The sequence below is a fragment of the Naegleria fowleri genome, assembly GCF_008403515.1.
Source record: "Naegleria fowleri strain ATCC 30894 chromosome Unknown tig58, whole genome shotgun sequence".
Lineage (NCBI taxonomy): Eukaryota > Heterolobosea > Eutetramitea > Acrasida > Naegleriidae > Naegleria > Naegleria fowleri.
In genome coordinates, this window is record NW_025407990.1 from 228,446 (window position 1) to 255,919 (window position 27,474).

Consider the following 27,474-nt stretch of genomic DNA (forward strand, 5'->3'; position numbering starts at 1 on the left):
TCTCACACAATAGAAATGGGTAATCTTAAACGATCAATAAATCGAAAAATCTAGCTTCATGCTGTAGTGATCTCATGAGGTTTGTGAAAAATTGTTCCACTCTTTTTGATCTCTTTTTTACCAAAATAGCTGTTGTATAGCACCATGTTTTCAATTCCAACTGATAATGTGGTTCTCCAATTAAATAGCTTGGGAATTCAACAATCAATGTTGGAATGGTAATCCAACTCTCGCTACCCAAAGACAAACTTCCCATTTCATTATATCCGCATCCAAACAATTTACCAGATCTAGACAAGAACAGTGAATGATATGAACCACATTGCACTTCTTCAATTTTTTCCAAATAAGATTGTTTGTAAAGTGTTTCCGTAAAGAATGGTATTAAGGTGGTTTCTTTTCGAGTCTCCAGATCACCCACTCCACACTGTCCATAATCATTCAATCCTTGTGCGTAGACAGATCCATCTTGTGTGACGATAATGACATGTCCCCATCCTCCACTTATAGATTTAACGCTCTTATCTTTTCCTGAAAAAAAATGCAGCTTGACAGGTTGTCGAACTGATTCTCCACCATGTTCACCACCAAGTTGTCCCTTTTTAGAAAATCCACACCCTTTTGTGATGTCACAATATTGAATTTCATTATTTCACTCTTTCGTTCAAACGTTTAAAAATACCTACCATAAATGTCACGGAATGGATTTGGCTTTGTAATGAAAAAAGTATTATGCTCAATACACACAATTCTTTCAATTTCAATCTTTTCTTTTCCGAAAATATCAATTCTCGTTGGGCGTATGATATCATCTCCTTCATGTCCACTTTGCCCTATTGTCAAACAATGTGACATTTCACAATCGTCATGATGAAAAACTGTTTCAACAACAAGATAAAAGACATGCGCAATACTCACCCCAACAATTGTATCCCTGTGAATACACATTTCCACTTTTGGCAAGAAAGGCACAATGGAAAGCTCCTGCCTCAATTTGAGTAATAAATTCTTCTTCACTCGTTTCCGGATTCACAATCTTCACTTGCTCAATATTAAATTGATTGTCCAAAGAGCTACGACCAAGTTGACCATTTTCATTATCTCCAGCACTGAACAGCTGTCCATTTGCTGATAAAAACAATGTAAAATAGGAACCAAAGGTCATGTCCTTAATCTGAATTCCATTCTTTTCAAAATAATCCACCTTTCGAAAAGAGCTCGTTCTTTTAAATTTTTCAGGTAATCCAAATTGTCCCCTTTCATTACTTCCTGAAATGTAACAAATCGTTCCATTCTCCTTTTCATCGAGAGAAGGATGACTCTTATTTGACAAGTCATGGAAACTTTTCATTCTTCTCGTTAAAATTCCCAAATTATAAGCTGCCATACGAATATGCTCCACCACTTCCTCTCCTCCCAACACTCTTGGTCGTAATGCTGTTTCTGAGTCCGCCACCATCACCACTTCCTCATTGTTGTCTGTTGTTGAAATAATCATTGGAGTGGTGTGAAAGGTTCGTTGAGTCACTCGAGAAATCACCTCTCCATCAAAACCATCAACACCTGTCTCGTACTGTGAAAGTTGGCTCGAGTTGAGAGAGAGAAAATTTTCTTCGTTGGATCCGAAACAGAAATAGGCAGATGAGAAGCCATATGGGTCCGATTCAATATTCAAATCTAAATTAGTTGTTGAGTAATTGTTGAGTGATAGTGATGGTGATGATGGTTTCGTGTCCGGTGACCGAGAAGGTTGTTCATTCAAATTGAAAACTTCTTGTGATTCCATAGAGCTTGGTAGAGAGTCAGTCTCCTGATCTTCATCCATGTTGATGAATGAAGGCTCTTCTTCTTCCGCATCCTCATCATCAGGATCTATTGAGCTTGTTTCTGACAACACACGGTCGAGAAAATCCTTCACCAATTTATGAATGCGCACTCGAGGTTGCGACACTCTGCTGTTGTGATCACCATCATTGGATCGAGTGAGAGAGTCGTTTTGGGAAGTTGTTGTTGTTGATGATTGAGGTTGGTCTTGTTCAAACATTTTTTCAAGTTGTTGTGTGAAGGTTTAAATGTGTGGTTGATGTTGGAGTTGCCTTTTGTGCATTTTAGACATGACAAACGATGAAGGGCAGCAGTACTGTGTGACTGAAACAAACATGATAGGAGTAAAAATAGCACAAACATGTCGTGTGATTGAATGGTTTCTTTTTGAAAATTAATAAGCAAGTTTAATTCAGTTAATTTACTGAAATTAGGATTGAGTCAGACTACAACCTGATGATGAAATGACCTTTTCTCCCTTCAAGGATTCGGAAAAGTCAAATGTCAATTCCGAAATTTTTTTAAAGTTTTGATGAGAATTCAACGCTTTTTCAGGAAAACGTCCGTTCAAAGTTTTTTTTGGTCTGTAAAAGTTGTTTATTTTGAAAACTGTGAAAATTGAAGAAAGGATTCTCAATTAATTTGTCCAGTGGCAAGCTGGGTTTGCATTCTCAAAGCTTCAATGACTGGAGTGACTCTACTTGCAAGTTTGGATGGTTCTTTGCCATTCAATCTTTTGGATTCTTGAACCAAGAGACACACATCGACAGGAATACTCACAATTGGAATGGCTCCCTTGATGAGAAGACTTGCTAAGCTGGTTGCTCCTGCATTGCCATGAGTCAATTTACCACTTCCAATACATCCCACTTGACGTGAGGAATTTCCATTTCCAACCAATGCATTGACAAATTGCATCACTGTGACTTTGGAATTGTCAAAATTCAAAATTCGATATTCCATGTAGGTATCGTAAGAACGATATTCATAGATCTTTCGAAGCATTTCATTCATTTCTTGAGTGTCCTTTTCCAATTCGACTTGTATTAGTTCTGCCATCTTTTTGGCATGTTTCCACTCCACAATGGAAGAACCAACAGTGACGGCAGTTCCAGCACCCACTAAACCTAAACCAGCAGTCGATGCAAGTAAAGAACCACCAAAAGTGAATGGAGCAGCCACAATACCACCCACCAACAAACCTGCACCAACAATATTTGTAGCTGTTCCACCAATCTTTGTTTTTGTGGTTTTGGTGGCCACTCGATTCATGTCATTGACCAAAGATTGCAGCATTTCAATAACTTTGAGTCTCTGATACAACCATTTTTTAGCATCTTCTTCCAATTGTCGCAGTCGATTGTTTTGTTCCCAATTAGGTTGCGGTACATGAATGGAAGCTAACAGTTCATGTTGTTGAGAAGTGATCGTTGTGGAAGTGGTGATAAAACCTTGAGTTGAAGGTTGTTGTTGTTGTTCTGGTAGAGATTGAAATTGCGTTGAATTGGTTGTCAAATGCATTGGTTTCTTGGGAGGAAGTGGAGGCAAAACTGGATACATGGAGGATCCTTGTTGCAGTTGCTGAGTGGTTGGTTGTGGAGGGTTATGATTCACATACCATTCGGTATAAACTTGGTTGGAGTGTTGATAATAATTTGGGTTTGTCGGTGGGTTCAGGGTTTGGTAGTTTGGTTGAGCGTTGAAATAGGTATCATAGGGATTGTAACAACCACCAGTGTTTTGGTGGTACGTTATCTCGGCATTGTTGTCATTTTCTTGAAACTTTGGTTGCTGGGGTTGTGAAAGTTGTGTCTGTGGTTGTGGCTGTGAGTGAGGTTGTGTTTGTTGAGTTTGTTGATACTGGGGTTGTTGCTGTGGTTGGGAATTCATGAAATCTTGAGAAGCTTGGGTGTTGATTGTGGATGGTTCCATTTGGTATTGTTGATTCAATGTATGCATGATCTGCAAAATAGGTGGTGTTGATATTGTTTTTTTTGTTGTTTGATGAAAAAAAGAAATCATGTTAAATAGGTTTTGAACTTCTTCTTGGAACCAAGAACTCGCTTGATTTGTGTTATTTCCTTATTGTGTTTTTATTACTAAATTGCAAACTAAAACTAGATAATGTTCCTTGTGGATAACGACGTTTTCATACATTCAAAATCAGATTTGGTCATTATTGGAATCTTTATCAATATGAAACGAAGGATCTAACTCAAGAATTCGAATGTTCCGAGCACTTTCGACAGTCGTGTTTGATGGTTGTCATCTTCTAGATGATGCAACTGCATGTGGATACAACATGATCCCATACTCTATTTCGTTCAATGAGAAATACGGAAAATGGATCTCAAGCTTCATTGTTGTTACTTTCTGAAATTTATCTCATTCACCATTTTGTGATATCCACCTTACAATGCACTCGACAATAATCACACAGAGTTCTCCAAATGTAATGTTCTTTTGGATCGGGTGCCTTAAAGTGATTATTTGCAGCCTCTGTCAGCATCATGTTCAAAAATTCATACCATTCCTCAGCCATCCTTCTAGCACCCAACGTGTTGACCACAAAATCCGAATTCATGAAAAATCCACCCATGTTCATGAGACGACAATCCACAATTCGTGTTCGATTGGTATCATCTTTGGTGTAGCGACGACATCCGAAAACGACTATTTTCACAGGAGCTTTGGAATCATCTTGTTTGGAAACGTAGGAACAAGTTTTGTACAAGTGAATCACTTCTTGTACTTGGTTGCCACAAAAGATGGCACGTGTGGAAATGACATTTTCAAGAGATCTCTTCTTGAATAGAGCTCCATAATTCATGACACTTGTTTGAATGACAGTGGAATACTTTTTTGAGGATATATTCGGATCGAGTTCTTGAAAAGCATGAAATTTCATGTCGAGAAGCATTCCGTTTCGTTCTCCAAACATTTCATTCGTGAGAAGTGTCTTCAAGACATTTTCAATAGAGTAAGGAACTGTACAAATGGATTTTTGATTTCTCATTCCATAAATACTCGAGTAGCTTTCTTTTGATTTGTACATGACCATATCACAAACATCATCGAGAAGGACTTTCCAATCTTCGGTGTGTTCCATCAGGTAGGAAGCAAATTCAAAGTCAGAATCAATCAAAGTCTTGACATTCATGTCTTCCTCAGAGAGCTTGAAATTATGATGATAGTGAAGGAACTTGCGTCTCTTTTTCTGCAACAAATCAATCACATGATTTGGAAATTCCTTAACGTTTTTAGAGAACCATTTTTTCATGAATTTGGAATTCTTTTTTTGGAAGAGGGAAAATTTGTCTTCCAAGCAAGTCATGAACATTAAGGTTAACATTTTCAACCCAGTGTCGTCATAGTTGTCCATGGTAAGATCTTCTTCTTGATCATTTGATTCGTTCACAGTACATGTCTTTCCGTCATCTTGTTCAATAATGGCTTCTTCGTCATCTTCTTCGTTGTCTGAGTCATCTTCAGGAGAGATTTGAGCTACATCCTCTGTTGATGACTTGAGTTTTTTCGCCAATTCTTGTTTACAATATTTAGAAGCAAGAATTGCTTGATTTTTGAGCCATTGCAAACAATATTCATGAGAGCACAATAGTGGAATATTCGAACTTTGTTTTGCGATTTCATCCATGGCCAATAAAAAAGGATATCGATCATTGGTAATATTTGTGACAATACTCGAGGAACTCGATTTTAAAAGAGTCTTTAAAAATCGATCACAAGAAGTGAACAAGGCATCCAAATTTTCAAATTTTCGAATTCTGTTTTTTGAAGGACTGTAAAACTCATCCAAGAATGCCAACTTGAACATGTAGGCATCTTTGCTTGTTGAACTATTCGATGCTTGATTACTCGCTGTCGTTGTTTGCTCTATAAAGGTCTGAAACTTTTCTCTCAATTCTACAATACATGGTGGAATGATTTCGGCAATCGATCTGTTATTCTGAGTGTTCGTTGATTTGCCTCCTCCCAAAGTAAACATCATTGGCGATGATGAGGAAGCACGAGGAGGACGAAGTCGCTGTATTGTCATGAACACTGCTGAGATCATTGTGTGAATGTGGTGGTGACTCCATGGCAATGCCATTACTATCGATCATTCTTAGGGACAATCGTCGCTGTTGTTTTCCATCGATACCGGTCGAGAAGGACTGACTCTTCGTTTGAGGACTCAACACGGGTGAATAGCATCCATCATCACGGTGATGAGTTTGTGAGGAAGAGGAAGGCATAAGGATGGCAGTCACTGGGAAATAGTAGAGATAGGGAGAGGATGAATTGGTAGCAGTTGAGGTGGACATTGCTGTCATGTTTGGAGTTGTGGGACTGTTTGTTTTCATGAGTGTGTGTGTGTGTGTGAAATGTGAAACGGTTTTTGTTTGTTGGTTGATGATGGAATGATAATGTCAAAAGGAATGTGTTATTGAAGACCAAATAAGGTTAGTTCAGAGAGAGAGAGATACTTGTTCAATGTGGTCAAACAAGCAAGAAGGAGAAAGAGTGTGAATGGTGTGTGTAATTGTTTTAGAGTGTGAATGATGTGTGTTTTTTCGCAACTGATCTTTGTGTCGCTTTGATGGGGTCATCGATGATGAATGAAAATAACACAAGATTCATGGTGTTGGCGTTTGGTATTTGTTTTAAAATTCCTGATTCTTCACATCAACTTTATTTTGTCTTTTAACTGTTCGTTTTGTATGGTATCCGAATGGAAAGGTGAAATGTCAAAATTGGGAGACCATGTTGACAATGGATCGCATGAAGAAAAATCAATTCGAAATGTAAAGAGAGACCAATAACAGTAAGAGATTACTCCACAAGAACGAATAATCGGTCCATAACAAGAGAGAGTATTGTAATTTGATTACAAGAGACGTTTTTCAACTTCGGAGCAAACAACAGCATATAAACTGAACATTGATGAAAAGGGTGCGAACTGTCAAAAGTCAATTTATAAATGAAGATCTTGAAATACAATCCATTCATAGTTATGAGAATAATATTTTCATCGTACACGGAAATCCTTGGCTCCTTTTATAGTTTGAAATCTTTATGGTTTTAAACTTGCAGAATTTGTTTATCTTGATCTACTTTGGTCTCGTTGTGAAAACGTTATTAGAGGATCATCCAACCAAACAAAACAGCAAAACATTCTGTTGTTGATAACCACTCAAACAATCAAAATTTTGGTTGTCGAGATGAATTTCGTATGAGCAGTAGTATTAATAGCAGCAGTAGGACAAACAAACAAATCGAGAAACCATCACAACCCCACATTCATCAACCATCAGCAAGAAATACAACGAAGAGAAAAAACCACCAAAAACATTCTGATTCCGGAATTCATCGTTCATTCACAACAACAAACATGAAGAATAATAGTAATAACAACAATATTTATCATCACCAGAAGGATGTTAAACCAAGCATAATGACCTCCGTTTCTGAAACATCAACAATAACCACCACCATCATCAACAACACAAACATGTCGTCGTCAGCCACAACCTCTCCGACATCCACCATGATGGGAGAGTCTTCATTGTGCTCATTGTCGTCGTCATGTTCTTCTCCTCCTCTTGCAACTGTGGAGTCTCATGATCACTGCTGCTACAAGTGGAGAGAAAGACTGTTTCCTCATCATTTCATACAAAAGATTTCTCATTCGAACAACTTCAAGCGCAATGAAATGACACTCAACTCTTTGGAAGAGAGAATGAATGAAGAGATGGAGGTCCCATCCACGACATCATCCTCTTCCTCCTCCTTCTCGTCAAAAACAACATTAGAAACTGAATTACTCGATTTCTTGATGCAAGAGCTTTCTTCAATGAATGAGGATGAACTTTCAAGCGTGACCGTACCCGATGTGGTAGAATATTTAACAAATCATTTAAAATACTCCTCTAAATTCCAACAATGTTCACTTGTGCATTTGGCTGCTCGTCACAATAGAGTGGAATTATTGCAGTGGATGAAGAGATGTTGCTGTGATAAAAAGTGTGTTTTTAAACCAATTCAAAAAATAAGTATTTCAGCTAATTCCAATGGAGACAAGAAAGAAGCGCCCTCTTTGTCGCCAATGTTCGAATTTTCAAGCAATCCATTTAAGAGATTCAGTCGAAACTTTGGAAGAAATTTTAACATTGCAACTCAACATGTAGAATATGATGAACATCAAAATTCTCAACATTCAAAAGCATGTTTGGCTAAACAACACCAACTTTGGTCTGTGAAAGATCAAAATTTGGCAACACCTTTGTTTTATGCATGTTATGATTACTCATCCATTGAGGCTGCAGCATTTCTATTGAGTCAACCAACAGTATCTTCAAAACAATTGAATCATCATCATGACCACCATGGTAACCTTCCAATTACGATTGGATTCAGAAACAAGAATTTTAAACTTTGTGACTTACTTGTATTATTTGGAGCTAGGATTGATGTCACATCAGGATTATTGGGAGAATCCTTACTACATCGAGTGTGTAGAGATGGTGGTGATATTGAGTCTGTGAAATATCTGGCTCAACATTCACCAAAAATTATTTTAAAGAGAAATCAAAGAGATGAAAATGCTTTATTTGCATGTATAGCAGATTTGAGGACAAAAGCTCATTCCTCGTCTCCTACAGGCTTATTTCTAAGTGGACATCCGTCGACGGATTCACGTCTTTTAGCTCGCAAAAGTACCCTATTGGTATCAGACACTTCTTCATGTCATTTACTGCATCATATTCTTGATCAAGGTTTGGAACTCTTTGGAAAAGAAATATTTGAAAAAGCTGTCCAAATGAAAAACTCATTTGGTCACAATATATTGATGAAGAGCATTGTCTATAACGATATTGAAGCGATGAAAGTTATTTGTTTGGATATTTCAAACTATTGTCAATTATCGCCGAATCGTCTCCGAGGAATTGATTTAAATATGGAAAACTCTTCTCCTCATGTCGATCTGTCAACAGAAGGCTCACCTCGAAAACGAAGCTATTCCTCACCTAAATTAAGAAGGCACTCTAGGACGAAATCCCAAGACAAAAAAGAACAAGCTTTACAACACATCCTCAAGTCCATTGTTTTTGATAGAGATAAACAAGGAAAAACAATATTGATACACTTTGTAGAATTAGGAATCAATATTGATCAAGACAGCTCAACACAGGAAGAATTAGAAGCTTGGTAAGTAGTTTGTGACAATGATCATGTTCATCTTTTAAATTTGAATTCAATTTATTAGGTTTGATGGTTTTCAATGGCTTTTAATGTGGCTTTACCAAAATTTCAGCCTCAATCTCAATAACAAAACAAAAGGTGTTTGGTCACCTGATTGTGGTTTGTCTGGATTCTTTGAAGCTCGTGACCACCAAGGCATCAGTGCTTATGGACTCCTTGTGGGACAACAACCTGAAAAGGAACACAATTTTATTGAGGAAGGTCCAAAAACCGAGGATGAACCATCTCTCTTTTGGCCTCGAGTCTTGGAATGTACTCACAGCACCATTGCTAAATGGGCAGAAACAGAAAAAGAAATTTTATACAATTCAATCCTTCCAACCTCTGCAACTTCCGTCAACGACTTTCACCAACCAAAGCCCTTGTCACAAAAGAGTAAGAGTTTCAGATACACCGAAGCAGCCTATGACATGTCGGAGAATCGAAGTCGATTTCCATTCACCTCTCAATCTGATTCGACAGGTTCAAGCAATGACAGCAAATAATAATCTCCAACGTTGTGAGTAAATATTTGAAAAATGGTCTTTCTATTGATCAGTCAACAAGAATTTTATCACATTTTAACTGACATTTTGGCAAGATGATCAAGTGTGAGATGTGTTGTTCATCCCCTTGCTTGGTTACTGAATTTATTGTGGTGCCATGAAAGGCATGTACACCAAAAAGCAAAGTCAAGTCAAAAAAATTCGCGCTAAGTCAAAAGTCAAACCGTCGAATTGACGTTACAAGAAGCAAAGCAAAACCAAATTCTCTTGGTGGAATTGACTTGCCATCCAAGAAAAACCAAATCACACAAGGCAAAGAAAATTTCCATGAAAATTAACAAGCACGGAAGAATGTACCTTCCTGGTGAATCTTTTGAAGAGGAATGCAGCCAATTAATATTCTTCACTAATCAATATAAACTACATCAAAAATTATAGTAAAGTGGCTGAAATTGTCGGTGTTGATAGAAGAACAGTGGATAAAGTTGTTGCAAGTAGACCAAAACAATCAATACCAGACGACCAGCAGTTGTATTGTTTCAGGAATTGATTATTTGGATTGAAATGTATTTACTTTGTTTTCCACAGAGCACTATTAAACTTCTTACTCATGATTGTCTTCTGAAACAACTTGGCCCAACTTTTGGATGACTGGTCCTCCGAAACAGGGATTAATCATGGAATTGAAAAGATCAAAGGTTGGTCGTGATAATGTATGTTGTGGCTGGTGGATGAGTTGGATTCAATAATTTCTACGTCGTTGTCATCATAATCCTCTTTTTGAGAGTTGCAATAGGTATTTTCAACAATGTGTTGATTATGTGCCATGTGTTGTTGGATGTGACGACTGGTCTTGGTGAAAAAATTTGGTTTGCTTTCTCTTGCCATTTGCTTGGATCGGCAAGCCATATGTCAATTTTTCGGTGTTGTAGCTTCATCTTGTCAGTGAGATTGCCAGTGATTGCACCTTTTGTTCAGACACAAAGTGCTTGTTATCTTTGAAAAATGCGTCAATGCCATTGGAAACCCTAATTAGGATGGGACATCATATTTCTGCAAGTCTTGCTTGTTCACAGCTTTTTGATGTTGTTTTTGCTGTTCTTGTTGTTGGCCATTTTTTTTGATTTTCTGGGGCAGGCGGCAAAACTTTTTTGACCGTTAGAAATCTGGATCAGGAGCGGGAAAGAAAAATCAAGGTGGAAAGTTGGCTTGCCAAAAAAGAAATTTTGGGTTTAATTTTATTTTCCGGAAATTGCCTTCCAGTTTGCTTGTACATGCCTTTCATGGCACCACAACAGAAACTTAATATTTTCACACATAAAAATATTGCGGCATGACACGAATTGCCAACACGTGCTTGACACGGCTAGTTCTTCTTGTCTTGGTTATTCTTGTTTGTGATTCTCCGATATTTTCTCACACCTCTATTTTGGAAGCCGTCAATGATGAATTAAAAACTTTCTCCGAACAAGAAGCTTCGACCACAACACGTTCACAAACTAGTTTCCTTCAACAACAACAACAAGATACCCATGTCTTGTACGACCTGTACACAGACCCATATTGCAGCACTTCGAAAGTCTCAATTCTCATTCGCAACACCACTTGCACACCCAACATGTATTGTGATTCCAATGTTCAGCTTGGCTATTTTGGACGTGTCGTATGTCCAGGCAACAACCCACCACCTCCTCGTCCTGGTCAAGTTCAAGCCATGCAATATAACGATGGAGCCTCATGCCAAGATCCACGACCGATAGTGACCTATTTTCCCAAAAATGTGTGTTCCCCTGATTTGTTTGTCACTGCAATGGATGGTTATAGTGGAAAAGCCAATTGCTCGCAATACACGTCATTCCATGGTGACACCTGCTCTCAAGGCATTTACAAACAATATACTTTTGTTGTGAACAATGATACTTGTAATTCCAATGAATTTAACACTGGATATTCATTGACCTGTCATAATGATCAATCCGATCCATATTTGAATGGATACATTTCATACGATTTATTCTCAGACAGTGCTTGCACCGTGAGACTTTCTTCGACTTTAGTGAGACCAAGTCAAGTGTGTATTCCAAGTGGATTTTGTGTACAATTGGCATGGAATGTATTTGGAATTGCTAATTGTATGTCCAATTTGCCATCTTTACAGCCAGGACAAATGGCCATTCGTCATCATTATGGTTATACTTGTGAACTTCAATATCTTAAATTTGTGGAATATCATCCACTAGATACTTGTAGTTTCAGCATGAATTTTGGATATGTAAAGGCCTCATGCTCGTCTTATTATTCCTATAATGACAACAAGTGTCAAACAGGAGGAATATTCAGTAATTACTCGTCAACAAGTTGTTATGACATGCAAACTGGATTTTCTCTTGGATACTCATCTAATTGCGTAGGATTTGAATTGAAATGTTGGGACCTAGATGTGATGGGCTCGCCAATTCCAGTCATTGAATCAACAGTCATTGCATATAATACACTTGTTTTTAAGGTTAACATAACTAAGGACGATCATGTGAATTTAGAATATTACATGTTTTTTGGAACATCGGAATTTAACTTTACCACTTGTCGAGTTGTTGGAGATGAGAGGATGAATGTTTCTTCAAATATCTCTTATTTACCATGCACTGAATCATTTGTGACTTCTCCGTACCTTGTGGATCACTTTATTTCTAGTAATGCAACAACGAAAACATATTCTGGTGATCACATGACATTGAGTATTCCTATTTCCATCCACGTGGTGGATACTCGAGTCACTACAAATGGTGGATTTTGTAGAGATTACAAATTTACCACAACACAAGTCATTAACGTTCAATTATCACCTGTCATTTCGATTTCTACTTTTAATCAAACGACGCCTTTAAATGGATACTTGACGAACTTGTACCCTATTGAATTTAGCACCAATAGTGGATTCTTAGTGATTCAAATAATTTTTGAGGCAACTAATGTTTCATTGATGTCTCTTGAGTTTTATAACAGCACCAACTCATTGTTTGCACTGCGTGTGACAGAGACACAATTTTTATATCAAAATTTTGCAACCTTTAAAAAATATTATCGGGTTGTGGTAATTTCTGATCAAACTGCCAATGACTATCGATCATTAGTATATTTCAAAACGATCTGGAAGAGAAAAGGAGTTTTAGATACAGTGATCGAATATTTACCTCTTCAAATTACTTATACCATTATTACACCACCTTCTCAGAAAAATTTCACCTTAGAATCGACCATGTCACTTTCAAATAACGACTGGACTCCAAAGATAAAATTCCTCTCAGATGAAAGACTTTTTGCGCAAGTCCATGTGACTACACCTTTGGGAGATCGCACTCGAATAAGAGTGAAAGATGCTTTTATGTGCTGCTTTAAAGAATTTACCGCTTCTATTACATATAATCCTTCATCAGGCCAATATGGATGTTCTAGATTTAATTCTTTAACCATGGATGTTTGGAAGCCAGTGATTGCCAACTCAGTCCCAGACTCTCAAGTCGAAACTCTGACTTATCAATTTGGTGGTAATAATTTCTATGGCTTTTCTTTCAAATTACTTTCAACACTCTTTCCGGAAAAGTATTCCCAACAATCGACTTCCTGCTTTTTGCAAGCACATGTTGAGCCAATAACCACTAATTCTTTGAGTAGAAGTATGAATGAAGCAGAAAGTGCAACAGTAGTGACATCGAGCTTGTTCGTGGTGGATGTCAAAAAGCTGTTAAAAGCAGCTTCCATTTCATCAGCAAGGGAGGTGAATTTAGTTTTATTGGCAGTTGTGAATGCCATTGTTGTCTTTCTAACCATGCTTGGCAATAACATTTTCAATCCTTAAAATGATTTCTTCTTCTTCCATCTCTTTTGAAAAAATCAAAGTGTTCCTCGTGTCACTGTTTCAAATACTACTTCTATTCCTCTAGTCCATCAAGTAATGACTTTCACATAGGTGCGGTAAAGCTAAAATAGTAATAGTATGCAAATTTTGGTCTCGAGTTTGAAGATTGCTAAATGAATTTAAGCATCTCGTATTAGAATATAACCGAGATTGTAATGTAGTTTGAAGTTATTATGTGAATTCAATGTGGAATGATCTTTCTTTTTGAACGCATACATTGATTGTGTAACATTTCATAGGGTAAGATTGGTAAGTTTTCTTCTGATTCTCTTATCCCATCTTTTATTCAAATCCATACATCTTTTAATCCATGATCACTTCCAATTTCACAATTGCCTTACATGTTCACATCAATCAGGCTACACTTGCATGGGAGTTACACCATACCAATGTTGGATCCACCGCAACACGATCTTTGCTCCTCTCTATGCTGGTTTCGATGGCCATCCAGCTGACTTTTGCAAGTATGCCTATGACAAGAATCCAACTGTCTACAAGCAATGTGCTGCTCAATTGTATGAACAAAATTATTTCAATCAAGGAGGTTGCAGCCCATTACCAATGCCTGCATATTATGTGTGTGCAGATATTGCTGTGAATTCTGGAGTTGGTCGTTCTCAACAATATATTTCTGAATTGGGAGGTTATCATGGTCAAGATGCAAAGGAATTTGCAAGAGCTTTGAATGAGAAACATCGTGCCGATTATATCAGATGGGGATGTCCAACATGTGAGAATAGTCTTCCTTGAAAATTGGTTGGCAAGGGCTGCTGAAAGAGATCGTTTTATTGACAGTTATTAATAAATGGATCTAAGGCAAAACCCTTGAAAATCTTTATGAAATGACTTTACAAAATTAAAATGACACATGCGACCAACACACCAACAAACTCTCTTTCAAATTTCGGCTCGAGTTAAACCACTGTGTGTCATTCTTAATTTCGTAACGACTCAAATCTTTTGGTATAGCGACGATCATCGAGAAACTTTTTTGCTCGATTTGGAAGATTTTGTTGACTCCTGAATACTCTCATCCGAAGTAGTTCGGAGGTAGAAAATTTGATGATCATTCCGACAATGACGGAGATATAATTCGATCTTCATTTTGACACATCAAATTGCATGTTCAACATGTGTTGACGACTCCTTTCTTTGAAAAGTTCTTCAAAGTCTGTGATCGAGGATGATTCATTAGACCTATGAAGACCAAAAACATCACACAAGATGACATATAAGAGTGATCGTAGACGTGGTTCCATAGTTTGAAAGATTGGCTCAAAATAACGTGGGAAAGAATTTGCTATTGGACACTGTAGAGAAAATTGAATCGATGAAACCGAACCAACATCTAACAATGGCCGTTGTATATTTATTTTTCATCTCGTCCTCTCTATTTACAAGCAATAACTCAACGCAATATCAACTTTCTCGATTAGCATTTCGAACGCGTTCCTTATTTTTTATCCATATATATCATCATATTGAGGTTGAGGCATGCATTTTATTCATCATTTATTTGAACAAAACCCAAATGGAAAGGGCGATGCTTCGATATAAGGAAGGTATAAGGCAAGTGTGAACGGTCATTTCACAACCTTCAAACAGAGCGATCACTTCACAGTCTTATCAATATAACTTATCGAACAAAAAGAAATTTCGAAAAACAATCTTTGAATGGCCCAAAGCTCACTTTTGATTTGTTCCACAGCAGTCATACTCACCTTGTTTTCTTATTGGCTTAAATGCATTCAAGTACAACAAATCCATTCCTTGACAACCTCTCCTTCTTCATCCCTTACAATATTGAACACTTTTCACTATCCCAAGACTGAATGTTTGAATCTGGTCCCAGTCAATCAGTTTTATCACCCATTTCTTTATACTTTAGACTCTGATTATTATGATTTCTGCGATTTGAATGGATTTTCAAACAACACCATCCCTTCAGAACTCGTAGATTTCCTTCCGAACTTTTCTTGTGTTGATTTGTTCTGCAGTCATGACAAGGTTTGGGATCTCATGAACTCTACACAAGTTACCGCCTTAGGAGTGTTTATAAATCACTGCCTACATTGCAACAATTCACAGAGTGAAATGTTCAGGGAATACTTGTTGAATAATTCCTGCAAATCCTTTTCAATAGTGTCAGAGGTCGATCATTTCTCTCTTTCTTCGTCGAAGTTCATTGAAAAGCTCAATCAGGTATCCTATTTTCACTGTAACAATAGAATTGTAACAGATTCTGATATTTCAAACAAAACCTTGAAGAACTTCCCTATATTTAACCACAACATTTTAGGTGACGAAATATTGCACAATTTGTGAAACAGCATTTGAATTTAACTTTTCAAGACGAGGAAGCGCTGAAAAACGTTTCACTTCCATTACTATTTACCTATTACTTTAAGGGTTTATTTTCGATAGGATTTGAAATGTGACCATCACCTCCCTTAAAAGTACCTATAACCTGTCGATGTGGTTTCGATCCTTCAAATGTTGATGCATTTAAAAACAGTTTCGGTTTTCAGTGTGACGATTTTTATCATGGATGGCAAATTATGTTTGCCTATTTGATATCTGTGATTCTTTTCAGTGTAGCCTTTGCTGTTGTGACTCTCTTCCAATTGTTTTTCGTCTTGATACCGAGAATGGTGGAAAGAGTAAATTCATTCAAAAAGAGATCGGATGTAGTACTTGAGACGAGCTTACTAAAGAAAATTCTAAAAGGATTGAGACATTATTTTGATACTGTTTCACAACCACCGATATTTATAACCTTATCTGCATGGAGTGCCTTTTTGGAAAATTTGTTAAGATTTACATTCAACTTTTCCTCTGTTTACCCTGTCTTCAATTCCTATTTTCCAGGTAAGTGAGAGGGCTTTGTTTTCAAAGAAGTTTCATTGTAACGATCGGATGAAAAGGCTTTTTTAGAGCACTTGCTTGTGTTTTTATGATTTGCGGCTACTCCAGCTTGGTGATATGTTGGAGCCATGCTATTGACATGTCAAAAAGAAAAACTGACACTAATAATGCAGGACTTTCAAAGCTAAATCTTCTAATTCTTTCTCTATTTTATATTTTGTTAGTAGTATTAGGAAATGTGTGTATTATCATTTATGTGTCCGTCAAAAGTTATGAAATCGCATGGATTGTGATGTGTAGTGCAGGAATTTTCTATTTCGTAACATTTGTTGGAGGTTTCACTTTCTATGGCACAAAGATTCTATTTGCCTTAAAATCAGAAATGAAAATATCGCCTTCATCAATTATGGAATATCATTTCACCAAATTCATGTTAATGGTAACATGTGTATTTTTCATCGATGGATTAATTGCATTGGGCGAAATTATTACATTTGTATTTGGATATGATAAATTGAGCTTATTCGTCGGATTGGCACGAAATCAATTTATGGACGCAGGTTTAATTACAGTAGTCATATTATCTTGTTACATCACTTTTTCATGGCCAATCTTTGAAATTACTTACGGAAAATTGATGAACAAAGTAAGGTCTTTCACCAAAAACAAAATATGGAACAAAGGAAAGAGCTGTTTAAAATAGTTGAAATAACAACTCCACCTAACTTGCAGATTATCTCAATTTTTAATTCCAACTATGAATTCAAAGACTTTTATGTGATCCCAAAAAAGGTTTGTGCATTTGAGAGAATCCACGCGATTGCATTATATGAGCAAGTGGATCCACTTGGTAATGGACAGATCAAAATTCGAGACATCAGTTTCACACCATGTCATAGGCCTTCTGTGTGGACTCGCCATTAAATGAAATTCGACTCAACTTTAAAATAATGTATTTATTTAATTTTGCAAACTGAATGGACAGCTTCACCACTTTATTGATATCGTTATGATATTTCAAAATGTTCATCTTCTTGTGCTCTCTAACAACAGCTGATAACTGGACGGGTTCTCATGAATGTGTGCTCATAAAGGATAATCCAAGTAACTCTCAATACTCGCAATTAACCATCCCTTCTTCTTCGAGATTGACATCCTTGAAAAAAGTGCAAAAAACAGGCTGGCCATACCCTTATGATCGTTGTTCACTAAGGTGTTGTAAATTTGATCAGCCGACATCCTTTCAACAGCCGTGGTCTTGAATTCCTGATAAATATTGTTGTCGCTTGATGACTCAACGTTGGATGGTTGTGGAACTTCATTGTACTCTTGATCCACCTCCTCGACATTCACACCTTTCTTTTCATCCACCATCAAGAGGCAATGTCTTTTTGCACTTTGTTGAGTTCTCTCTAATGGATGACAAATCATCATTGTGGTAAACTAATGTTGCCATCACTGAAAGTCTATCCTAAACTATTAACAAGATCATCATAACTTACCAATCTAATCCATTGCATATGAAAGATGAAATGTATATAGTCTCCCCAAGCTTTTTGAACAAAGGCTTTCTCAAGGTGTGCTTCAAATCCTTCGGAATGTTCTTGAGTTGGCTTGGAATAACAAACCACACACCAGTACATCTGAGGATTATTTCAATTGTTTGTTTTTTTATTGATGTTTTGGTTTTCAAAGCATGCACAAGTCACTATTTAAAGTGGTCGCAAAACATTGATTGTAGTATTTGAGCGGTAAAATGTTGAAGGCTAAGCACACAGTTCAGTCGAGTAAGGCTTGATCGTCTTTTTAACGCAATTCGTGTCATTTACTAAATATGGAGATTTTTAAAATGTCACTTACTCGAAAGGAATGATGGCTCAGTTATTCCTGAAAAATAATTGTTGAAGTCCACTCGAGATGGGTGGTTCACTGTTAGAAACAATCACAATTTGAAGGACTGACCTCTCCAATAACTTGTTCAAATTGGTGATCACCATGTGAATCATCATTTACATATTCTGGACAAAAAGGAATCACAAAGAAATTGTTCACTTGAGTTCCACTAATCTTTGAGAAATAATGCAATCCAATTAAATAAGAATTGAAGGAATTGTGGTTCTCTACTTCTATTGCTTTTCAAACTCATCTCGAGATCTCCTGAGGCAAGCTGGAACATCCAATACAATTTTTCCATTCACTATGCGAGTGTCCTCATAGATCTGTTCCTCTTGTTTTTTCTTTTCTTTGTTTGATTTTCTTGTTGATTTCTGTTGTGTGTGAAGAGTACTAACAAAAGGATTTGTATTCGTTGTCGATTGATGACCTTGGTTATTATTATTGAATTGCAAAATCAAATCAATTAATTCTTGTTTTTTCTTTCCTGATATTCCTTTTCCGTGGCCCATTTCTTTCAATTTGGCTTTTAATTCCACCACCTTCAGCTTTTAAGATCATCTTCGGATATCACTGTTGATTGTGTTGATGAAGCGTTTCCGCTTGCGGAGCCTGCTTGATCGGATGATGAGCCAACTTATCGAACTTCTTGATCAAGGCTTCATCGTTGATCGCATTCACAACCACAAACGAAATTATTTCAGCAACAAAAATGGCTGCAGAAAATCAAAGAGTTCCGTTGATGGTGAGTGTGTTGTGTTAATTAATATCTTCTCCAGAAGTGCCGAATATACTGAAGAATTAATTTCAAATATCGAAAATATTCATTCCGATATGGAATATGATGAGAATACAGATAGTTCACGGTGGAGCTTGGAGTATTCCGAGCGAGATGGAACAAGATCATATACATGGAACCTATAATGCCATTGCACAAGTATATCCCAAATTATTGAGCGGAGAAATTGATGCAGAAGAGGCTGTGGTGAGAGCAGTGAGTTTCAATAATTAATTATTAATATGAAATCAAAAATAATTAACTGATCGATGATACTCAACACCCCAACGCTACAACTTGTGAATGATTCAAAGATTTCTATTTTGGAAAATGATGAAACATTTGATGCTGGGAAAGGATCATTTTTAAATTTGAAAGGACAAGTAGAAATGGATGCTTCCATTATGAATGGAACTAGCATGAAATGTGGAGCTGTATGTGCCATTCAGTCTGTGAGAAATCCTATTCGTATTGCCCAGCGGGTCATGAACCAAACTGAGCATGTTTTGCTAGTTGGAGAAAACGCCTTGGAGTTTGCAAGATCAACATGTCACAGCGAGGAAGAATGTAAGGAATTATTTGTTACAAGTGTTGAAGAATTATTGACGAAACGAGAATTAGAATTTTTGGAGAGTATAAGAAATAATGACGAATTTACCAGTAGGACAGTTTTTGAATCAAAAATTGAATCACCACCACCTTCAAAGAAAGGCACCGTTGGATGTGTGGCATTGGACTTAAATGGCACTATTTGTGCTGGTACTTCAACTGGAGGAACCCCAAAAAAGGTATGTTTTTATAGAAACAGTCCCATGGCAACAACCCTTATTTGAATATTTCATCAATTTATAGTGTAAGTTTTTTCATCATTAAGGTATTGCTTCTAAGGGACAGGTAAATCACCAAGTACCAGGACGGTCAGGAGACACTGGCATAATTGGATCTGGAACCTATGCAGACAGCAATGTTGGAGGTGCTTCAAGCACAGGATGGGGAGAATCCATCATGAAAATTCAAATGACTGGTACAGTGATTAAGTGGCTCGAATTTCACAACACACCCACTTTACCAAAGAAGGCGTCTATTTACTCACATTTAAATTTTGAAAGTATCTCAAAAAATCAACAACAAGAGGACTCTGAGAAAGAATTAAATATGAATGAAGAACAAATCGCTATAGAAACAATCATAGAATATTTGGATCAAAAAGTGAGTGGACTTGGTGGTCTTATATTTCTTTCAAAGGACGGCAAATATGCTGTCTCTCATAACACGGATAAGGTAAGTTGATGGATAGAATGAGAACTTGTTTGAATGCAATCTATTTAGATGAGTTTTGCCTATGTTCCGCCTGGCTCAGTTAACAAAGAAAATGGCCACTTTGAAGTGGTTTCCATTGTTTCGCGTAAACAAGGATGTTGATTAGCTGCGTGTCAGTCACTTTCTTTGTTGTGCTTTTTAAGCAATAATGTATTCAAATAGTTTGTGTTATAATTTACAAATTGTTATTGTTCATCCTGAGTCAAGTTTTCTGCTGCCTCAAGTTCTTGCTCTGAAATGTCATTTGATTGCATAGGTATTGGAGGTTCTTCATCATCAGCCTCTTCCGTTTGTTCTTTCATAGCATCATTTTCACATTGGTGAGTGGATTGATTTTCTTCTTCTTGCAATTCCTCCTGTTGGTTTTGTTTTTCAGCCTCATCCTCATATCCATTTTCATACTTGTTGTCTTCATCCAAACTCTCACCACCTCCCACATGATCATTTGTTTCTCCTCCAAGATCTTCATCTCCAGCCTCTTCTGGCGCAGAATTTGCTGTTTGTTCAGGTGCACTCTTCAAATCAGTGGAACCAGCAATGCCAGTTCCAACCACCTCTAAACCTTCAACAACATGTCCTTCTTCATCATCTTTTTCTTTGTGTACTTTTTCAAAATCTTCATTGAGCTGTCTCTCAACTGCATTTTCGATGGGTTTTTCATCCATTCGTTCTGGAATTTTATATATTTCTTTCATCACTTGTTGTCGTATCTCATCATCATTATTGGGTATGACCACTGGTATTGGAGCTTGTTCAGAAACTTGCTGTTGAGTTTCACCCTGTTTGTTTTCTTCTGGTTTCTTCTCTTCTACTGATGCATGTTTTTCTACTGCTGTGGCAACTTGTTCAGATTGCACCACATCCTCTTGAGCTACTGTTGGAGACTTCTCGGTTGTCCCACTTTCAACCACTCGCTTCTCTTCCGTCTTCTTTGTATCTTTCTTTAATTCCTTTTCTGATGTGACCATCTTTACCTCATGGTCGGATGATGTTTTTTCATGCATTTCTGCTTTTGCTTTCTTATCTTTCTTCACCTTTTCTGGTTCATCATGAGAGTGAACTGCTTGAGTAGAAGAACAAGCGCTTCCCATTTTCTCTTCTTTTTTTGAATTCCAACAGCAGGCTACTACAAAGGTGAGGTGTTATGATAATTGTAGAAAGGAATTACAATCGTCACAATGGAGAGGATTGACACAAGCGTTGTATAAAACAATGAATTGACTTTTTTTGATAATAACGATGAAAATGACAGTGGCGCCAAACTTTTTACAAACAACAACCGCGGATCTTTAGTTAAGGACAATAGACTATTAATGAACCTTTGTTCCAATCTTTTCTAATTCATATAATTAGACATAATACAGTCCAACAAGAAGCTACAAATGTTTTCCCTCACAGCTGTATCAGCTACCTCGAAATAGGGATTGCTATTCTTTGATTTAACTTCCTTCTCTTCATAATAATTGCCATATATATTCTCCTTCTCGTTGTTGGTGCTCTCTTCCTTCCTCTTCTTTGAGCTTTGCTTTTCCCCCTTTGCCAACACACCCTGGACAATCTCTCGAGTCATTTCAGTAGCAATTTGAGAAGGAGAAAAGCCTCGCTGAAGCATACACGGAATCGAAGGCTTCCACATCTCCCAAGAGGTACTCACTCCGAGTTGTACCACTTCATCTCCTTGAACTGTGAACATATTCCAATCGTTGTGTCTTGGATGAGATGGCAAGGCTTTGATGGTTTTGAAGTGGTGTGTGTCATTCATGGAGACTGTGATGTGTTGTGGGTTTTTTTGTTGGTGATAAGGCTGGCATTACGAGCCCATGTGATTGGTTGGAATTTTCAAATATATTTCCTTAATGGAAAAGAAAAGGGTTCATGAATTCGCTTTTTTTTTTCGTTTTGGGAGAATTGATCCCATTTTGGAAATGAACAAGTGCGCTCAAAAAGATATCAAACACAAGGTTTGACAACTGGCCAAATATTGCTTGGTTGTCTCAATCTCAAACCTCATTCATCTAAGATATGATCTTTCAATTTTGGGAAGAAAACAAATTGATTGAATTTCACTGACCTTGTTGTTCCAAATAAAAAAATGTTCAACTCTCAAAAATTCCTCGCCAAGGCTTCTTTTTTCCTTCGAAGATGTTACCATCCTCCTTCACTTCACGCAACAATTCTTTCCTCACACCTACGAAGTGTACTGAGTGGTCATGGTAATCATGTCCACCACTTGCAACATGCACCATTTAGTGTTGACATTCGTAAATTTGATAATTATCGGAGTTATCATTCATCATTATATCGTCATGATTTAAAAATTGCTTTTCAAGAAGTGGATGCAATTTTGGGGCGAATAAGAGTACAGCATTACAAGAAGTGGATGCAATTTTGGGGCGACAGAAACCACCTGCGTTTGAATATATTTATGTGGAACCATCAATATTTTCAAATCCAGTTTTCTGGAATTCTGATTCATCGATCAATCCCTATGGTCATGCTGCAATACGATATACTAATCCTGAAACTGGGAAATCAATAGTCATGAATAGTACGTGTTTGTTATTGTCAAACTTGGCAATATTATTTATATCGTCATCATGTTACTGAACTATCCCTGATTAATTCATCATGTTCACAAAATTTCACGAATTGCACTCCAACAGTTGTTGGGAAACCAGGCCATCGAATGGTCAATTTTATTCCAGCTGAAGAGTATTTATTTGGGGATCCAGATAAATGCTCCATTGAGGTTGGAAATGAGCAAGGAGGAATCTATTCAAGAACCATGATTGGCTTTCGATTTGAAGAATGGCCACAAGACTACATCACTACCATGCATCATTATTATCAAAATGTTCATAATTTAGGAGATTCCAAACTCGCTAAATACAGCATGATTTTGGGACCTATTTATAATTTATTAAGGAAATTTGAATGGTTTTCAGGAGTGGATGAGAGAGGAAATTGCGCATTTTGGACCACACAAGGACTTGTGAATGCTCATGTACTCTCTTCGGCTACCAGTTGGCCCAAATATTCTTGTATGAAATTATACACCAAAGTTGTTTTCAACAAAATTGAAATGAAAGAGAAATGGGAACAACTCAAGCAACGAACGTCACAAATAATTGTACCCAATGCGCTTCAATCAGGCTCTTCATCGCAGCCAACATCTCTAACAGATCATGATGAAGAGGAACTCTATTCTAGAATTAATGAAAAATTCTTTGAAAAATCTGAAACTGAACAAGAGCAATTATTAGCACCATTTTGGAGGAGAAGTAATTTTAATATTGTCACATATCGATGCAGTGATGAGAGCGTGAGTGAGTCCTCTCTTAAAGGCTGGGTTAAACCATTTCGACATTTGGAACACTTAATCTTCCAACAAATGGATGAAATGGCCAATGTAGTAGTTGAAGTGAAAACCAAAGAACAGGAAACAGGAGAGAAAACACCAATTGCTGTACCTTCGTTGAAAGAAGCCAAACACAGGCCTTTTTGGTAAGGCAATTTCAGCTTGAACAAGGTTTTTTTGTTTCACCACAAAAAAAAATATTTTGTTTTTCATCAATCGCACAACCTATCGATAGCGACCTAATCTTACGTCATGACCATCCGTACATAATTAGTATTCATTCTTGTTGAAGAAAGCATTCCTAATCATTATAATTTTTCAAATGATGGCCAAACAGCACCATCATGATGATCATCATTGGAATCATTTCATGGATCAGGTCGGACTTGATGTCTTTCAATTCATTCTCTCCTACTTACTTCCCATTCCCTATCTCTTTCAATTACAACGAGTGAGCCAACACTGGAAGCAACTTTGTTGTGAATGTATGAAAGAAGATTGTACAGAATTGTATTGGGATCTCTCCACAATTTCTGGTTTGAAATGTAAAGGATTTTTAGGAGTCATTGAGGACAAATTACCACCCGCCTATAAACATTTAAAGGTCGGTGAAAGTTATGATGTGAGAGGATTAGGATTTTTGAGAATCATTCTTTCACATTTCAAAAAAGTGAAACGAATCACTTTGAAAAATATGAGTATTTCAGTAGGAGTATTCTATGCCATTTTTGTTGAATGGGAAGGAATTTTGAAAGAATTATGTTTGATTGATTGCAATTTTGACACAATTAGTTTAGCAAGTTGGATTCGCTTCAAGTTTGAAAATAGTGAAAGTTGGCAAAACTCGCTTGCACTTACGATGGGGAGACGTTTGGAGGATATTGAAATTAGTGCAAAATTTACTCCATATTGCATCATACCTGAATATGGACAACAAATTCTGAGTGGATTTAAAATGTCAGCAGTTGAAAAAATAGTTTTACGAAATTGTTCATCCAAAGCTGATCCATATTATGATATACGTTGCTTACTGGGGGAATTTATGGGTTTATTTAAATGCTTTTCGCCTCATCTCAAATATGTGGATGTTTCTAATCTCTCTCCCTCAACAAATGTGGATAAATTACTTGAAGAACTAAATTTTCACCTTTTATTCCCAAATGTGGTATTCCAAAAGAATATCTATAACATTGCATCTCAAATGCTTAATGATGGAATTAGTTACCAAGAAGTAATCAACTATTACTTTGAATATTTTGTGAATGAATTTAAATTTAGGAGAAATCGATTGGATGCTTATGCAGCACGCTATTTGTCAAGTTTTGATGACTTTTCCAATTTCCACAAAAATATTGCCAAACCCCTATTGATCTTCTTTTTGATTCATTCGCCATTTGGAATTGACACGGCCCAGCAAGATATTCAGGGATACAACATCATTCAGCTAGCTCTCATTCATGCTAACCTGGATGTTTTAAAATTTATTTTAGATTATTTAACATGCTTGGAAAATTCAGAAACACCTGCAACATTATCTCAATACGAGTTGAACAAGTTATTTTCGCACAACAATAAGCTCGATGGAAAGAATGCTATTTTCACCTGCTTGACCCAAAGGACACATGAAAAAAAATTATTAATGCTGCTCCACAAGTACAAAATTTCCTTCAATCACCAATCGGAAGATGGTAATACCATTGCACATTATTTATGTCACTTTGGACAACTTCAAAGGATGAAGTTTATTTTGGAAGATGTTTTGAAAATTAACATGGACAAGACTGAAGAAACTCAGGCTTCAGAAGTGAAATACTTTATGGATTTTGATATTACGAATAATGACGGAGAAACTCCTTTAGATTTGTGTAAAAAGTACAAAATGTCTACCATGTTTTCATATTTGAAAGAACAAGCAAAACAATTAGGAATTACACACCTTCCTCAATACAAACTTTCCACTGTTAATGCAATTACACAACAGAACGTTACGCTAGAAAATGGAGTTAAAGGAACTTTGATACATGAAAGGCCTTTCAGGTGTCGAATACTTTAGCACTAACTGTCATCAAATCATGGTACAAAGATTCAAGCCCAAAGAAACCTCCAAGAATGTCTTCAACAAATCCTCCTTCAGAAACAAGGAACTCTTCTTCGCGAATGACACTTGACACCTGCGATGACAGGCAAAGTTACATCAAAAAAATTCACTCATCACAACAACAACAACAACAATGGCAGGAACAGAAATCAAAATTGTAACAGTTGGAGACGGAGCCATTGGTAAAACTCTTCTCCTCATGTCCTTTGCCTATGGAAAGGTTGTTGATACTAATTACATTCCAACTGTTTTCGACAACTACAATTCAAATGTGAATTATAAAGATGAACTTTATATTTGTGGTTTATGGGATACAGCTGGTCAAGAAGAGTAAGTGATTCAAACAATTATTATTGCTTTGATGATGAATATGGAATGACTGTGATGTTGTTGACAATGATATCGTTATGAACGATATTGTATGCCTGTGACCAACACCATCTTCTTGTTCCTTCTTCTCCAACAATATTGTGTTGCTCTGTGCCGTTGTTGTGATGAAATAATTGAATCGGTTGTGTGGATACTACCATGATAATAACAATATTATGATGATGATTACAAATATTGGATGTGGTTGACATTTGATGCCACTCAACAATGATCGTCATTATCTCACAATAGATATGACCGTATAAGGTAACGTAATGACATTGTCTTGCAATTATAATATTGACAATCATTCATCATCAATCTTACTGGATGATCCATTCTGTGTGATTTCATCGAACAACTTTCCAAATTTTGTCATCAACTCTACTTCTCACGATCACACTACATTCCTATCATTATTATCATCACAAACAACAACCTCTTCTCAATGATAAATATTCAACAACAACCACAAAAACAATAACAAATAGACCTCTCTCCTATCCCGATACCGATGTCTTTTTGTGTGCCTTCTCCGTTGTCAATCCAGACTCTTTTGAAAACATCTCAAGCAAATGGGTTCCAGAAGTGAGACATCACTGTCCCGATGCTCCAATTGTTCTCGTGGGAACTAAAATCGATCTTCGTAATGATCCAGACGTGCTTCAACAATTGCAAAAGAAGGAACTTGCTCCAATTACAAAGGAAAAAGGAGTCAAGCTTGCTGAAGAATTACAATGTGCCGATTATAGAGAATGTTCTGCAATGACTCAAGAAGGCTTGAAGGAAGTTTTCTACGCAGCCATTGATGCAGTCATGAAGATTAGACGAGCAAAGGAGAAGGAGGATGAAAAGAAAGGAGGTGGAAAGGATAAGAAGTGTCTGATGATGTAAATTCTTCTTTGAAACAATTTGTAGCATTTGGAGATAGAGTGATGAGTCTCTCACCAGTTCAGTAAGGAATCATTAACTCAATCAACCACTATTTTCTACAAAATATAATATTCTACCATTAATTAATTGATGATCACTGAACTACGTTTTTCAGGAAGCAGGATGGTCCTCAATCCTCCTCTTCAGCTTGTCTGTATATAAATAATCATATTTTACAATCGGCACGCCTGAAGTGTTTACATCGATTCAAAAATCTTCTTGCCTTAGTTTCTGCTCCTCGTTGCACCTCTGCGGATACTCAGGAACGGAACCCATCGTTATTGACTCCATGCTGTCCTTTCTCTCAGCACTGGAAAGTAACGTTTTGAATTTTTTTCAACCATAAATTGAAGTGCGTAGGCACTGCCA

General features: G+C 36.9%; 11 protein-coding genes across 11 annotated transcripts; 6 read left to right on the plus strand and 5 right to left on the minus strand.

Annotated features, from left to right (window-relative positions):
- Window positions 1-25: 25 nt before the first annotated feature.
- Window positions 26-2,044, minus strand: FDP41_007155 (uncharacterized protein; the record flags this gene model as incomplete). The annotated part of the gene is made up of 3 exons (XM_044710869.1): window positions 26-618; window positions 687-833; window positions 919-2,044. The coding sequence occupies 3 exons, from the start codon at window positions 2,042-2,044 to the stop codon at window positions 26-28; spliced, it is 1,866 nt and encodes a 621-aa protein (XP_044558481.1).
- A 413-nt stretch (window positions 2,045-2,457) lies between these two features.
- FDP41_007156 (uncharacterized protein) lies at window positions 2,458-3,756 on the minus strand (the record flags this gene model as incomplete). Its single annotated transcript, XM_044710870.1, has 1 exon — window positions 2,458-3,756. The coding sequence occupies one exon, from the start codon at window positions 3,754-3,756 to the stop codon at window positions 2,458-2,460; it is 1,299 nt and encodes a 432-aa protein (XP_044558482.1).
- Window positions 3,757-4,213: 457 nt separating this feature from the next.
- FDP41_007157 (uncharacterized protein) lies at window positions 4,214-6,188 on the minus strand (the record flags this gene model as incomplete). Its single annotated transcript, XM_044710871.1, has 2 exons — window positions 4,214-5,889; window positions 6,005-6,188. 2 exons carry the CDS (start codon window positions 6,186-6,188, stop codon window positions 4,214-4,216), a joined length of 1,860 nt encoding a protein of 619 aa, XP_044558483.1.
- A 1,028-nt stretch (window positions 6,189-7,216) lies between these two features.
- On the plus strand, window positions 7,217-9,572 carry FDP41_007158 (uncharacterized protein; the record flags this gene model as incomplete). Its single annotated transcript, XM_044710872.1, has 2 exons — window positions 7,217-9,033; window positions 9,092-9,572. 2 exons carry the CDS (start codon window positions 7,217-7,219, stop codon window positions 9,570-9,572), a joined length of 2,298 nt encoding a protein of 765 aa, XP_044558484.1.
- A 1,333-nt stretch (window positions 9,573-10,905) lies between these two features.
- Window positions 10,906-14,241, plus strand: FDP41_007159 (uncharacterized protein; the record flags this gene model as incomplete). The annotated part of the gene is made up of 3 exons (XM_044710873.1): window positions 10,906-13,350; window positions 13,731-13,740; window positions 13,850-14,241. 3 exons carry the CDS (start codon window positions 10,906-10,908, stop codon window positions 14,239-14,241), a joined length of 2,847 nt encoding a protein of 948 aa, XP_044558485.1.
- A 4,720-nt stretch (window positions 14,242-18,961) lies between these two features.
- On the plus strand, window positions 18,962-20,449 carry FDP41_007160 (uncharacterized protein; the record flags this gene model as incomplete). The annotated part of the gene is made up of 5 exons (XM_044710875.1): window positions 18,962-18,994; window positions 19,106-19,243; window positions 19,342-19,815; window positions 19,922-20,308; window positions 20,357-20,449. 5 exons carry the CDS (start codon window positions 18,962-18,964, stop codon window positions 20,447-20,449), a joined length of 1,125 nt encoding a protein of 374 aa, XP_044558486.1.
- Window positions 20,450-20,532: 83 nt separating this feature from the next.
- FDP41_007161 (uncharacterized protein) lies at window positions 20,533-21,438 on the minus strand (the record flags this gene model as incomplete). The annotated part of the gene is made up of 1 exon (XM_044710876.1): window positions 20,533-21,438. The coding sequence occupies one exon, from the start codon at window positions 21,436-21,438 to the stop codon at window positions 20,533-20,535; it is 906 nt and encodes a 301-aa protein (XP_044558487.1).
- Window positions 21,439-21,683: 245 nt separating this feature from the next.
- On the minus strand, window positions 21,684-22,109 carry FDP41_007162 (uncharacterized protein; the record flags this gene model as incomplete). The annotated part of the gene is made up of 1 exon (XM_044710877.1): window positions 21,684-22,109. One exon carries the CDS (start codon window positions 22,107-22,109, stop codon window positions 21,684-21,686), a length of 426 nt encoding a protein of 141 aa, XP_044558488.1.
- A 924-nt stretch (window positions 22,110-23,033) lies between these two features.
- Window positions 23,034-23,855, plus strand: FDP41_007163 (uncharacterized protein; the record flags this gene model as incomplete). The annotated part of the gene is made up of 1 exon (XM_044710878.1): window positions 23,034-23,855. The coding sequence occupies one exon, from the start codon at window positions 23,034-23,036 to the stop codon at window positions 23,853-23,855; it is 822 nt and encodes a 273-aa protein (XP_044558489.1).
- A 220-nt stretch (window positions 23,856-24,075) lies between these two features.
- On the plus strand, window positions 24,076-25,758 carry FDP41_007164 (uncharacterized protein; the record flags this gene model as incomplete). Its single annotated transcript, XM_044710879.1, has 1 exon — window positions 24,076-25,758. One exon carries the CDS (start codon window positions 24,076-24,078, stop codon window positions 25,756-25,758), a length of 1,683 nt encoding a protein of 560 aa, XP_044558490.1.
- Window positions 25,759-25,936: 178 nt separating this feature from the next.
- Window positions 25,937-27,066, plus strand: FDP41_007165 (uncharacterized protein; the record flags this gene model as incomplete). The annotated part of the gene is made up of 3 exons (XM_044710880.1): window positions 25,937-26,133; window positions 26,425-26,439; window positions 26,664-27,066. 3 exons carry the CDS (start codon window positions 25,937-25,939, stop codon window positions 27,064-27,066), a joined length of 615 nt encoding a protein of 204 aa, XP_044558491.1.
- Between the last annotated feature and the right edge of the window lie 408 nt (window positions 27,067-27,474).